Source organism: Delphinus delphis, chromosome 15, assembly GCF_949987515.2.
Source record: "Delphinus delphis chromosome 15, mDelDel1.2, whole genome shotgun sequence".
In the NCBI taxonomy this organism is placed as follows: Eukaryota; Metazoa; Chordata; class Mammalia; order Artiodactyla; family Delphinidae; genus Delphinus; species Delphinus delphis.
Window position 1 is genome coordinate 80,906,921 of NC_082697.1, and position 13,187 is coordinate 80,920,107.

Sequence of the window (13,187 nt, forward strand, 5' to 3'; positions counted from 1 at the left end):
AGGGGAGAGTGGGAGGCAAGTAGGAAGCTGTCCCTGGAAGCGCAGGCACCCACCCCCATCCCTTTTCATTTCTCAGACTCTAGGAGTTAACTTTCTGGAAGTCACAGAAGAGGTGACTGGCTCTGAAGCACAACACCATCTCAGGACAGAGTTCCTGTCCAAAATCCAGGGCCTCCACTTACCAGCTGATGAAAGTAAGAAAAAGCTTAACCTCTCTGTGTGTCAGTTTCAGTTTCCTGACTGTTAACGTGTAAGGATTACAGGGTGTATCCCTTTGGAATGTTGTGAGTGAGAATGAAATAGGGTGATGCTTTGCCACGTGATCAGTCCAGCAGCTGGCAAACAAGCCCCCAGTAAATGCTAATGTGGAAGTAACGCTGAATCTGGGCTACTCACCAACCCCACTCTGGCGTCCCCATGTTGTAGGCATTCACCTTGGGTCTACAGCTGTCCACAGGACCACTGGCCACGCGGCTAACCATGCAGTCAGCCCCAGACAGGCCCTGCTGGCCTCTGCACCACTCCTGGATCCAATGCCTGGTGTCCCTGGACCACAGCCAGGTTCATTCAAGGAACCTCTGCTTTGGGATGGCTCTCATTGGCTGGCTGATACCTGCAGGGCAGCCAGGAGCAGCTGGGAACATTTACAGGAGCTCCCTGGGTGTCACAGATAGTATTTAGTTCAACCTTGCCAGCTGTTCCCAAGAAGTCATCCAAGGTACACTGCTAACCTTTAAACCAAAACCATCATCAGAGTCGGCTGGGGCCTGTGTGAAACCAGGATCCGAGCGAGCAACAGTTCAGCGCTCCAGGATCCATCAGGTGGGTGCTGGGTCACACTCCTGGATCCTGAGTTCCTTCAGGGTTCTGACACAGAGCAGATAAATGATAACACAGGGCTAAGTGCACTCACTGTGAATTAAATTACACTTTTCATTTCTTTCAGAACCATTACAGCTTATGGATGGAAACCAACCCCAGAAGGGTCCTGATTAATCAGTCCGGGTCACAGGGATATGAAACCCCCGCTCCACCCTGTCCTCAGCTAGAAAAGGGGAGAAAATAAAGGATGTTTGATGAACTGCATGGGAAAAACTGTGAACTGGTTAAATATTTAACAGAACTGTGAAAATAAAATTAGACTATCCAGAGACTGGCTTAAAAATGTGTGAAATACTCAAACCTAGCAAAAGAGGGGAAAGGTAAAGACAGGATGGACGGAGGAGTCCAAGGAGGAATCACATGAAATGATGAAACTTGGATCAAGTATGAATGTTAGGCCAACCTTCAGGAGGGGTCACAGGGAGGGGTGGGGAGAGGGGAGGAAAGCCTCTCGCATGGCTCAGGCTCCCAACTCTGCAGATCAACAACCTGGCTTAACGTGGATTGTAGCAGGGGTCACATCAGGCGCCCTCCAGCCCTAGGTGGGGGCAGTCCTGCAGAATATCCTTGGCCTGAACCAGCGCCCCTGACTCGCTATGAGCACGGGGGTGATGGGAGGACCCCGGTGGGAGCGCCGCGTCTGGAAACCCTTTGCAGCCCTCACCCTTCCACCCCCAGCGCGCTCACTGGCCCCCCCGCACCCGCCTAGCCGGTCCCTCCTCCGGGAGCGCGCGCAACGGAGACGCTCGGCGCTACCTGCAGCGGCAGAGCCGGGGCCTGGCCAGGCCCACGCCCAGCGCCCTCCAGCGGATGACCACCTCGCAGCGCCCGAGAACCAGTGCGTGTCCGTGGAGAAGCAGCTGGGGACAGCAGAGGTCCCAAGTCACAGAAATCGCAGGGTGGGGACGTTCACGAAAGAAAGGGGGTGGGCGGGATTCCCTGGCGGTCCAGTGCTTAGGACTCCGCGCTTTCACTGCGGTGAGCCCGGGGTTCAATCCCTGGTTGGCAAACTAAGATACCGCAAGCCGCAGGGTGCGGCCGGAAAAAAAAAAAAAGAAAAAAAAGGAGCGGGGAAGGCGGGTACCGGGGTGGGGGACATCATCCCTGAATTGAAACATTTTAGAAGTGTGTTTCAGTCTTGCACTGACGAGGCAAAGGAAGCCTTCATGCGGTTTGGCAAACGTCTGCTATCCCCAGTATCTGCCCCACCTTCTTCCTTAGTATTAGGACAGCCAAGGTTTAGATGAGTAACCTGTCATCCAGAACTTCCTGTATAGCCAGTTATGACTTTAGGATTAAGTTCTGACCAGTGGGATAGAAACTGAAGTGCTGTGTCTGTGATTTCCAAGAAATGTCCTTAAAGGGAGGAGCGATGCCCTTCTTCAGTCCTTCCTCCTTCCTGCTGGCTGGGAATGTAGATGTGATGGCTGAGGCTCCAGCAACCATATTACACCATGCAGTGGAAGCTACATACTGAAGACAGTTAAGTAACAAAATTCTCTGTAAAGGAACGAGGTCCCCGATATCAAGGGCACCCTGCCAACCCTGCATGGCCTACTTATGGGTCCCTTTTATCTAAGAGAGATATACATTTCCATTACATTTCATTCAAGCCATTACTGTGTGGTTTTCTGTCTCACATAGCTGAACTGAATCCTAACCAATAAACAGAGGAGATAAGAATCCTTTTTGTTGGCAGAGGTAGGCAAGGACTGTAATGGAAGTAGGGGTTCCCCGTGTTAGCAAAGGTGGGAGACAGAGATGCAAGGAAAGTATCAATAGAATTGGCAGCACTGGTGATAGAAGTCAGATTGATTACTGGATAAACAGACATGGTGAAGGAAGAAATGGATCAAGGATATCTCTGTAGTGGCAGCTGTGTAGGGTGGGGTCACAGAGGACATTGGGGAGGTTAACATGTTGGACTATGTAGGGACAGGTGTCATGGCTAGACAGGTGAGGTCCCTGTGTCGACAAAGGTTGGAGAGAGGCTAAAGGTAAAAAGAGGAATTGTTCCTGGAAGTTCTATCCATTTTAAAGAACGAGTTCAAGTCCCTGTCCATCTCCCTTGGTGGCCAGAGGCGTCCCTGTTAGTTCTTGTATCCGCTGACTGCCCACAGCACCTCCTGCTGACCCACACAGCCTGCTGATCCAGAGGAGGTCAGTTTGGCCTGACTGTGAGGGCAGCTCATCCAGCATTGCCCCTCATGTAGTCCTCAGCCCACCCTCATGGGACTGCCCTGACGACCTGTTAAAAACACAGACTTAAGAACTCCACTCAATACCAGATGGATCAGCCCCTCTAAACAGCCCCATGATTCTGACGTATACGCAAGTTCAATCCACCTTTTTTTTTTTTTTTTTTGCGGTACGCGGGCCTCTCACTGCTGTGGCCTCTCCCGTTGCGGAGCACAGGCTCCGGACGCGCAGGCTCAGCGGCCATGGCTCACGGGCCCAGCCGCTCCGCGGCATGCGGGATCCTCCCGGACCGGGGCACGAACCCGTGTCCCCTGCATCGGCAGGCGGACTCCCAAACACTGCACCACCAGAGAAGCCCCACCTTTTTATATGTCAGGAAACAGAGGCCCAGACAACGAGTGTGGCCCCTCCAGAGGTCTCCCTGCCCGTCAGCAGAACACTGAGAACCCAGTCCAGGGCTTGCTCCAATGCCCTGTGGATCTCCCAACACCTGCACCCTTTATCTTGGCTCTCTCCAGTGGTCAGCTGCTAATTTTAAAACTCTCTGAGATGGGGACACAATCTGCATGATCTCCTCCATGCTCACAATCCTGGGACAAACTGCCGGCTGAGGACACACCGTGTCTCCTCGGCGCATCTCCCAGAGCTGTGTGCAGCTGCAGAGCCCTGGCCTCCTTCTGCAGCACCTCCCGAGCAGGCACAGGGCCTGCATGCCCTAGGACTCCACGCAGACTTGCAGATGCTTCTGGCTGGACATTCAACTGACCCCTCCCTGACCCAGGGCCTGGGGAAGCACAGTAGGGGCTCCAAGATCAGAATACCCTCCCCAGATCCCAACCTAACCCCCTACCGGGCCTGCCTGCCCTTCCTCCCATCTCCCTAGTGCAGCCCTGCCCCTGCCTTCCCCATGCCTGCGGAAGGCGGAGAAGGGTATTGACATAACTGGCTGCATCCCCTTTCTGCCCCAGAATCTGAAGCATCTTCATGTGCAACTTCCCCTTCCCTCTCCTACTGGCTGACCTTCCATATTCCACCCCCAGCTCCACCCCACCCCACCCCCGCCAAAATAAAGTTCTGACTGGCTTCGGAAGACTCCACAAATCTAGAAAAAAGGTACAGATGAACAAGTTTGCAAGGCATAGAGACACAGATGTAGAGAACAAAGGTACAGACACCAAGGGAGGAAAGCGGGGGTGGGGGTGGGGGGATGAATTGAGAGATTGGGATTGACATGTATACACCAACATGTATAAAACAGATAATAAGAACCTGCTGCATAAAAAACTAAATTAAATTAAATTAAAAAAAAAGAAATCTCCACAACCAGCCTTGCCCTTACCTGCCATGGTTTCCCCCACAGGTACTGCCCCACTGATGCCATTTCCAAGCGCAGGAGCCAGCACTCACCTCTCCGAGGAGGTCTCTGCTGGGCCAACTCCTAGAACATGCCCTGTCTTTTCACCTTCTAAGCTATCACTAGTTCATGACAACCCCAGGCTATAAGCTGTCCCTGACCTCTCTATCTCCGTGGTCCGGGCCTAGGACTTCATGACTACAGCAGTCAGGTGAGGCGACCGCGTGGCACAGCCCGTTCAGGAGAGTGACAAGGAGGCAAGCCCCCATCACCCCCAAGACCTTTATGGGCCATCCCAGTTTCCAAGGCTGGAGCGGCTGCCTTCGGCGCCACCTGGCGGCCGCCGCCCGAAAGCGGAGAGTGGACCCAGCGCCGGCCGATTCCCGCGGGACGGGTGGGTAGGCTGGAGGGGGGTCGCCCACCTTATAGAGCCGAGACCAAGCGGCCCAGGGCCTGGCACGTCTCTGGATTCCCGCGGATCCCGCGGTCCTCGCGAGACCCCGAGACCCGGTGCCACCCGGCCCCTAGCGGCGGCGGACGGCCTCGTCGGACGCTGCGGGGCGCTCGGCGGCCGAGTGAGCGTGCGCGCACGCGCCCGCCCCACGCATCGCCCCGCACCGCCGCGCGCTCGCACGCACGCACACCCCGACGCTCGCCCGCGCCGCGCGGTCTCTCACGCAGTGAGCTGGTAGCGAGCTCCCGAGCCAGCTACCCCGGGAGAGGAAGGCGCTTACGCGCGGCGAGCTAGAGCGGGCACACCAAGACCCATTTTTTTTCACCTCACTTCGCGCGCGTGGGGACGCCGCCGTGGCCGCACCGTCCTCATGGGTGACCCCCTCAGGGCGGGACCTGGGGGTCCGTGCGGCCCAGGCCCTTCCGACCAGGCTGCGCGAGCCCAGACCAGGCCGCTCCCACCGGCCGGCCGCGGCGGCCAATGAGAGCCTGGCGTGGTGATGTCATGCCCCGACCGGATCCTGGTGACGAGAAGTCCGAGGTCACCCGTCAGGGAACCAGCGCACACCCACCCGCGGGGGTTCCGGAAGTTTCCACTGCGGCGGCGGCCTCACCCCGCAGCCTCGCGCGTGCCACCACGTTGGCCTTCCTTGTCTGGTGTCCCGGAGTCACCTCTCCTTCCCCCCGGGGGTCTCCTCCCTCTTCGGGGGTCCCCTTCGTGTCCCCTCGTGATCTCATGTTCACATCCTCATTCTCACAGGTGTCACCTTTTCTCCACCGGTGCCACTCGGGCCCCTGAGGGGGTCCTCAACCGCATTTTCACGTACCGGTCCTCCCATGCCACCCCTGCTCTGTCGTGGCCAGGGACGCTCATTTATTCGGCCCCCAGCCCCGACTTGTCAATGTGTCCAAGTGTGTCCGTCCGTCTGTGAATGTCGGTCACTGCGTTTGTCTCTGGCTGTCACTGCATGAGACTGTCCGTCTGCATGTGTCTGTCTCCGCGGGCTTCTGTCCTTCTATCTGTCCCTGTGGGTGTCTGCTCCGCCGCTGAGGGTCTTTCTGTCGTGTCTGTCACTGCGTGTCTGTCCGTCTGTCGGCGTCTGTCACTGGAGTGCGTCTGGGCCCCGGGGTCTCTGGGTCTGGGCTCCGAGAGAGGGAGAGGGAGAGGAGGTGGCAGCCCGGGGAGGCGGGGAGGGGCGGGGGCGGAGACAGTGGGCGGGGGCGGGCGGGGGCGCCGAGCGGCCCGGAGGGGGTGTGTGCGGGGGGCCGGAGGCGGCGGCTGTCAGAGTCGGCTCAGCCTGCGCTGGGGAACATCGGCCGCCTCCAGCTCCCGGCGCGGCCCGGCCCGGCCGCCTCAGGTGAGTCTCCCGCCCCGCCCAGGACCCTCCTCCGGCCCGCGGCCCATTCCGCATCCTGGGAACGGTGCGCGCCCCGAGGGACCCAGGCTCCCAGACAGGACGCCCACCGCGCCCCGGGGCCTGCCCAGCGACGCCCCCCGACGCCCCACACTCACCCTTAACTCTTCCCTCACCGCCGCATACTTAACGATTGCCCGCGCGGGAGACAGCATCCCGCAGGGCCAGCTGCCGCCTCTGCTCTCGAATTCCTGTGGGGACCCCCGAGCGCCGCTGCCCCTGCTCGCCCCCAAGTCTGGGGCCACTGGAAGATGCCCCCTGCTTGGGGGCGGAATCCAAGCTGCGCAGGTTCCTGGAGCCCGGCTGGGCCCTCCGGGATCCCGCGACCCCAGCGCCCCTGCGCAGCTCCCAGCCGAAGCCCCCTCCCAGGCCCAGGCGTCCCCCTCCCGCGGGGACTCCGTCTCTATTTTAGGGGAAGGGGAGGCTTAGCGGAAGCCCCGAGTTATAATTAGCCCCACTCGGGTTTCCTAGTTAATCTCCATCACCACCACCCCAGCTCAGGGCGGCGAGGGCTGGGTGAGGGGTGACCGGCGGGAGAGGGGGGAGTTCCGACCCGGGGAATTTTGATCCCTTGGCTGGAGATGCCGGAACCGCAGCAGCTGCTGCCCCAAAATAGCGCCCCTGCCCCTGCAGCCGGGGATCTCCGGAGCTCCGAGAACGCAGGCGTCCCGCCTCGCCCTTCAGACCCCTTGGCAATGCCCGCGAGCCCCCAGACCCCCGCCCCAAGTTCCCGGCTCCTGGACTCGGGGCGGGGAGCGCCGTCCTTTTCTCAGTCTTTACTGCCCCCCGCTGGCGGCAGCGTGCACCGCAGCATCGGATGGATGGGGGACTCGAGTCCTGTGGGGCCAGGGCTAGCGAGCCTGTTGGCTGAGGCTAGGCGAGGGGGGTGCGCAGTTGACGGGCATTCGCGGGTACCAACGCGCTGTGTCAGACAGTGGATGAGGCGGGGCTGGGTGGGGCAGGGTGTGGAGTAGGCAGGATTTGGGGTACCCCGGGAACTGCGACTCCCACACCCTGAATGCCCAACCCACACCCTCCCAGGGTACGGCCCTGGCCAACTGCATGAGAGGCTGAGCCTTCACGCCACCTCAAGCTCCCCCGTCGGCGCCTCCCGTCAGTGAGGGCCCCGCCCCTGTCGGGTGGACTGTGCGTGGCCTTCGGCCTCTGGTGCTGGTGCCCCGCACTGCTCGAACTGGGCCCAAGGCAGTCCACCCAGCTGGGGGAAGGAAGTGAGGGCGGTGGGTCTTCTGCGGGGCAGGGGAGGGTATTGCTTGGCAGGTCTGTCTCTGTTCCCTGCATTTGTCCGTCTGGGTGTATGTGTGTGTGCCTGATCTCTGTCCCCTCTTGCTTCTCCCTGTCTGTGTCCTTGTCTCTGCCTGTCTCCCTCCCTCCCTCCATTTCTCTCCTTTCTGCCAACCTGCCCCACCTCCTCTGCAGCTCAGTGATAACCCCTGGGCAAGAGTGTTACCTAATCATCTCCTCCCTCCTGGCAGCTTTGAGCCTTCACCCTCTGCCTTTCTTTCTCCCAGCAGACGCCTGCCTGCCCTGGCAGCCATGAGGCCCCCGTGGTGTCCCCTGCACACGCCCTCCCTGGCTTCCCCGCTCCTTCTCCTCCTCTTCCTCCTGGGAGGAGGGGCAGAGGCTGAGGGCCCAGAGGACCCAGAGCTGCTGGTGACTGTGCGTGGGGGCCGGCTACGGGGCTTCCGCCTAATGGCCCCTGGGGGCCCTGTCTCTGCTTTTCTGGGCATCCCCTTCGCAGAGCCACCTGTGGGCCCCCGTCGCTTTCTGCCACCAGAGCCCAAGCGGCCCTGGCCAGGGGTGCTGAATGCCACAGCCTTCCAAAGAGTCTGCTACCAATATGTAGACACCTTGTACCCCGGCTTTGAGGGCACCGAGATGTGGAACCCCAACCGTGAGCTGAGCGAGGACTGCCTCTACCTCAATGTGTGGACACCGTACCCCCGGCCTGCGTCCCCCACCCCTGTCCTCGTCTGGATCTACGGGGGTGGCTTCTACAGCGGGGCCTCCTCCCTGGACGTGTATGATGGTCGCTTCCTGGCCCAGGCCGAGGGGACTGTGCTGGTGTCCATGAACTACCGGGTGGGAGCCTTTGGCTTCTTGGCCCTGCCGGGGAGCCGGGAAGCCCCAGGCAATGTGGGTCTACTGGATCAGAGGCTGGCACTGCAGTGGGTGCAGGAGAACGTAGCAGCCTTCGGGGGGGATCCAACGTCAGTGACTCTGTTTGGGGAAAGCGCAGGTGCCGCCTCCGTGGGCATGCACCTGCTGTCCCCACCCAGCCGGGGCCTGTTCCACAGGGCCGTGCTGCAGAGCGGGGCACCCAATGGGCCCTGGGCCACAGTGGGTGTGGGAGAGGCCCGCCGCAGGGCCACGCTGCTGGCCCGCCTCGTGGGCTGTCCGCCTGGTGGGGCTGGTGGCAATGACACAGACCTGGTGGCCTGCCTGCGGACACGGCCGTCTCAGGATCTGGTGGACCACGAGTGGCATGTGCTGCCTCAGGAAAGCGTCTTCCGCTTCTCCTTCGTGCCTGTGGTGGATGGAGACTTCCTCAGTGACACGCCTGAAGCCCTCATCAATGCTGGAGACTTCCATGGCCTGCAGGTGACTAGTGGCTGGAGGGGGTGGAGCTGCTTCCTCTAGGCCTGTTCTTCACCTGCCCCTCCCCGTGGGGACCCAGGCATGAGGGGTCCTCAAAACCCACTCCCAAAGGCCCAGGCTTCTGGGCCCCATGGCCCACTCCTCTCCCCTGAGGGCTCAATCCCAGGGTGGTCCGTGGGACAGAGAGGAAAGGAAATGTGGGTGTATTTTCTCTTTCTCTCTTTCCCTTCCCCCATCTCGAACTCTCTTCCTCCCTGGTCCTGGGTCTATAACTGTTCACCTCTCTGGCTCTTTGTCCATCTGTTTCTGTCTGCCTGTCTGTCTGTGCTTCCCCTCCCCCATCCCTCCGTCCTGTCCCCTCAGGTGCTGGTGGGTGTGGTGAAGGATGAGGGATCCTATTTTCTGGTTTACGGGGCCCCAGGCTTCAGCAAAGACAACGAGTCTCTCATCAGCCGGGCCCAGTTCCTGGCCGGGGTGCGGGTCGGGGTCCCCCAGGCAAGTGACCTGGCTGCCGAGGCTGTGGTCCTGCATTACACAGACTGGCTGCACCCTGAGGACCCGGCACGCCTGAGGGAGGCCATGAGTGATGTGGTGGGCGACCACAACGTCGTGTGCCCCGTAGCCCAGCTGGCTGGGCGACTGGCCGCCCAAGGCGCTCGCGTCTATGCTTACATCTTTGAACACCGTGCATCCACGCTCTCCTGGCCCCTCTGGATGGGGGTGCCCCACGGCTACGAGATCGAGTTTATCTTCGGGCTCCCCCTGGAACCCTCGCTAAACTACACTGTCGAGGAGAGAACCTTTGCCCAACGACTGATGAGATACTGGGCCAACTTCGCCCGCACAGGGTCAGCGGGGCTGAGGGGAGGAGGGCCTCCAGGAGCCAGGGAGGCAAGGGGCGGGGGGAACAGACAGAGAGGGAGGGAGACAAGCAGAAAGGGCGGGGGGGGGGGGGGGGGCCGAGTTCACAAAGGAAAGGAGACAAAGGGGGAGAGAGAGAATGACAAAGGAGACCCCAAGAGAAGGGAAGGAGGGAGGAAGGCAAGGTGGCAGATCCTGATGAGACAAGGACAGAGCTGAGGGAGGCAAAGAGAAGAGACAGACAAGGAGAGACAGACAAAGGAGTTACCAGAGCAGTTAGGAGTGTGGATTGTAGAACTGGATCAATTGGACCAGTGATGATTTTTTTAGCTGTGACACACACGAATGCACACACACGCACACAGTTTACCTGTCTGAAGAAGGGGACCATAAATATCCCATCACATGGGTGTCCGCAGAAGTAAACATGATGTTTGTAGAGATAGGACTGGGCCTGAGTATATAGTAAGGGCTCAGTAAGTCATAGCAATTTTTTAAATGGGAGAAACAAAGATGGAGCAGAAAAATTGAGGGAAAAAAAGGAACAACAGAAAGAGGGAGGGCAGGAGGAAGGGGAAGACTCCGGAGGACGGAGCATATTGGAAAAGAGAAAGGATGAAGGAGAATGTGGGAGGGAGGAGACGGGGCTCTCCCTGGAGCCTAAGAGGGAACGGCATGGGTCAGGAAGCAGCCTGCCTCCTCCTACTCTCCATCTCCATTCCCCAGCCCCCAGGGGCTGAGCTTTCCCTTTCCTTCCGCAGGGACCCCAATGACCCCCGAGACCCCAAAGCCCCGCAGTGGCCACCATACACGGCGGGAGCGCAGCAGTACGTGAGCCTGAACCTGCGGCCACTAGAGGTGCGGCGGGGGCTGCGCGCCCAGGCCTGCGCCTTCTGGAACCGCTTCCTACCCAAATTGCTCAGCGCCACCGGTACGCAGGGGCCAGCGGGCAGGGACTGGGAGGAGGTGGGGGAGAAAAGGGGCGCGGAGAGAGAGAGGGAACTGGGAGCCGGCCGGGTGTAACCCCTCTCTTCTCCCCCCAGCCTCGGAGGCCCCCTGCACCTGCTCAGGCCCCGCCCACGGGGAGGCTGCCCCGAGGCCCAGGCCCGGCCTCCCCCTGTCCCTCCTCCTCCTCCTCTTCCTCCTCCTCTCCCGGCTCCTGCGGCTGTGACCACGGCCTCTTCCCCCTCCGGCCTCAGGGGGCCCCTCCTCTAATGAGTGGTCTGACTGTGGGGAAGGGCTCCACTCAGGGATCTCCGACCCAGCGCTCCCTGCCTCCTCAAACCGAGAAACTCAAACTGGACAGGGCTGGGGGCAGGGGGGGTAGGGGGTGGTGGGAGGACACCTACGACCCATCTCAGGGATCCACACGCTTTTATTGTTTAAATGGAAATGAAAAAGCCAATTTTCTTTTTTTATAAAATTATTATTTGGAGCCTGAGCTTGGTGTTGGGGTGGGAGGCAGGCCCTAGGGCTAGATAGCACCTCCCAGTGGGGCTATAACCGCCAACCATTTCTGTCTCTTCTCTTTTCCCCACCAACCCACGGATCCTCCTCCTCTGATCCCTTCTGTCTCCCTGTCTTCCGGTCATTTTCTCCCCCTCCCTCCTCCTTCCCGCCATCCTTCTCCGGCCCCGCCTCTACCCTCGTCCTTCCCCTGGTCTTCCGTCTGTTGCATGTTCTCCTGATCCTCTTTCCACCACCCAACGTGGTCTCCTACATTCTCCGTGTGCCCTCCCTGAACTCACGCACCCCTCCATGTCCGTTCCCGTCCTTCCCCATGTCCTCCCCCCCACCCACTTGCCGGGCACCCTGGCCGCAGACACGCTGGACGAGGCTGAGCGCCAGTGGAAGGCTGAGTTCCACCGCTGGAGCTCCTACATGGTGCACTGGAAGAACCAGTTTGACCATTACAGCAAGCAGGATCGCTGCTCAGATCTGTGACCCAGGAGGGACCCCCTCGTCCCGCTGCCCTGCCCGCTCCGCCCGGCCCCTCAGCTGTATATACTATTTATTTAAGGGTTGGGATATAACACAGAGGATCCCTAGACCCTGCCCACCCACCCCCGACTTTCCCCTGGGGCTCCCCGCCCTCTGCATGCCTCGGGCCGAGCCCCCTCCCCCGCGGTGCCTTCGCCCCTCTGGGCTGCCAATAAACTGTTATAGCCACAGGAGTGTGCGCGCCTGGGGAGCCAGGGTCCGGGCAGAATGCCTCAACCACTGGGATTGAATGAATGGAGGGATGGGTGCTAAATCTGAGGGGTGGGGTGATGGGCGCCCGCGCCACGCCCCCGCCGCTGCGGCGAGTACCTTCCGCCCGGCGAGGTGGAGCTCACGCCTGCGCAGTGAGGACGGCGGCGCGGACGCGGCGGTGCATTGTGGGAGCCCCGCGCGGCAGCTTGGTGGTGGTTGCCGCGGGCCGCGCCACGCGCTTAAACCTGGGGCCAGGCGAGAGCGACCGCAGGGACTGTACGCCCGCAGTTAGCCCAAGACTCGGGGCTGAGAGGAAGCGCTAGAGCCCAGAGTTCTCCCTGGAGTTCGCTCCGCGCCGCCTGGAGAACGGATCTGCCCGGCCCGGCGACCGCCGCTCCCGCCCACCGCCCTGGAGCCGCTGAAGGACGTCCACCTGGGCCTGGCCCCGCCCGGCCGCGGTGGCGGCCGCGCTCGCCTGGCCCTCCTCTCGGGCCATTACATTTACTATCATTACGGCTGCGACGGCGTGGACGACCGGGGCTGGGGCTGCGGCTACCGCACTCTGCAAACGCTGTGCTCGTGGCCAGAGGGCCGGCCGGCGGGCGTACCCGAACTGGCTGCAGTGCAGGCGGCCCTGGAGGACATGGGCGACAAGCCCCCCGGGTTCCGGGGCTCTCGGAGCTGGATCGGCTGTGTAGAGGCCAGCCTCTGCCTTGACCACTTCGGGGGTCCCCAAGGGCGCCTATGTCACGTGCCCCGTGGAGCAGGGCTTCAGGGGGAACTGGAGGGGCTCTATTCCCACTTCGCAGGGGGCGGGGGACCTGTAATGGTTGGAGGGGATGCGGATGCCCGGTCAAAGGCCTTGCTGGGAGTGTGCCTGGGGCCAGGCACGGAAGCCTACGTCCTGGTATTGGACCCTCACTGCTGGGGTGCCCCGAAAAACCCCAGTGAACTACAGGCTGCTGGCTGGGTGGGCTGGCGAGAGGTGAGCACAGCCTTTGACCCCAACTCCTTCTACAACCTGTGCTTGACCAGCTGTAACTCAAAAAAGCAGCTGCCCACCCTGGACTGAGGCTTCTCTAGCGCCATACCCGTTGATCTAACCCATCTCAAAGGCAGAGGCTGCCTGATGTCAGACCCTCAGGAAGCCCCAGCAGAGCCTGGGATCTTTGGTGTCAATAAAGTGGCAAGGCCCAGCCAACCATGGCCCCAGC

General features: G+C 60.8%; 2 protein-coding genes across 4 annotated transcripts; both read left to right on the plus strand.

Annotated features, from left to right (window-relative positions):
• The first annotated feature begins 6,156 nt into the window (after nucleotides 1-6,156).
• ACHE (acetylcholinesterase (Yt blood group)) lies at nucleotides 6,157-12,423 on the plus strand. Of its 3 annotated transcripts, none has more exons than XM_060032311.1 (5): nucleotides 6,157-6,246; nucleotides 7,836-8,922; nucleotides 9,283-9,767; nucleotides 10,542-10,711; nucleotides 10,824-11,083. In XM_060032311.1, the coding sequence occupies exons 2-5, from the start codon at nucleotides 7,858-7,860 to the stop codon at nucleotides 10,949-10,951; spliced, it is 1,848 nt and encodes a 615-aa protein (XP_059888294.1). In that variant the 5' UTR covers nucleotides 6,157-6,246; nucleotides 7,836-7,857; the 3' UTR covers nucleotides 10,952-11,083. The 3 variants fall into 3 exon arrangements, with proteins under 3 accessions (XP_059888294.1, XP_059888295.1, XP_059888296.1); XM_060032312.1 differs by having other exon boundaries at nucleotides 6,186-6,246; nucleotides 7,833-8,922; XM_060032313.2 differs by lacking the exons at nucleotides 6,157-6,246; nucleotides 10,824-11,083 and adding an exon at nucleotides 11,603-12,423 and having other exon boundaries at nucleotides 7,557-8,922.
• Nucleotides 12,424-12,488: 65 nt separating this feature from the next.
• UFSP1 (UFM1 specific peptidase 1) lies at nucleotides 12,489-13,182 on the plus strand. The gene has a single exon (XM_060032319.2). The coding sequence runs from the start codon at nucleotides 12,617-12,619 to the stop codon at nucleotides 13,043-13,045; it is 429 nt and encodes a 142-aa protein (XP_059888302.1). The 5' UTR covers nucleotides 12,489-12,616; the 3' UTR covers nucleotides 13,046-13,182.
• The last annotated feature ends 5 nt before the right edge of the window (nucleotides 13,183-13,187 follow it).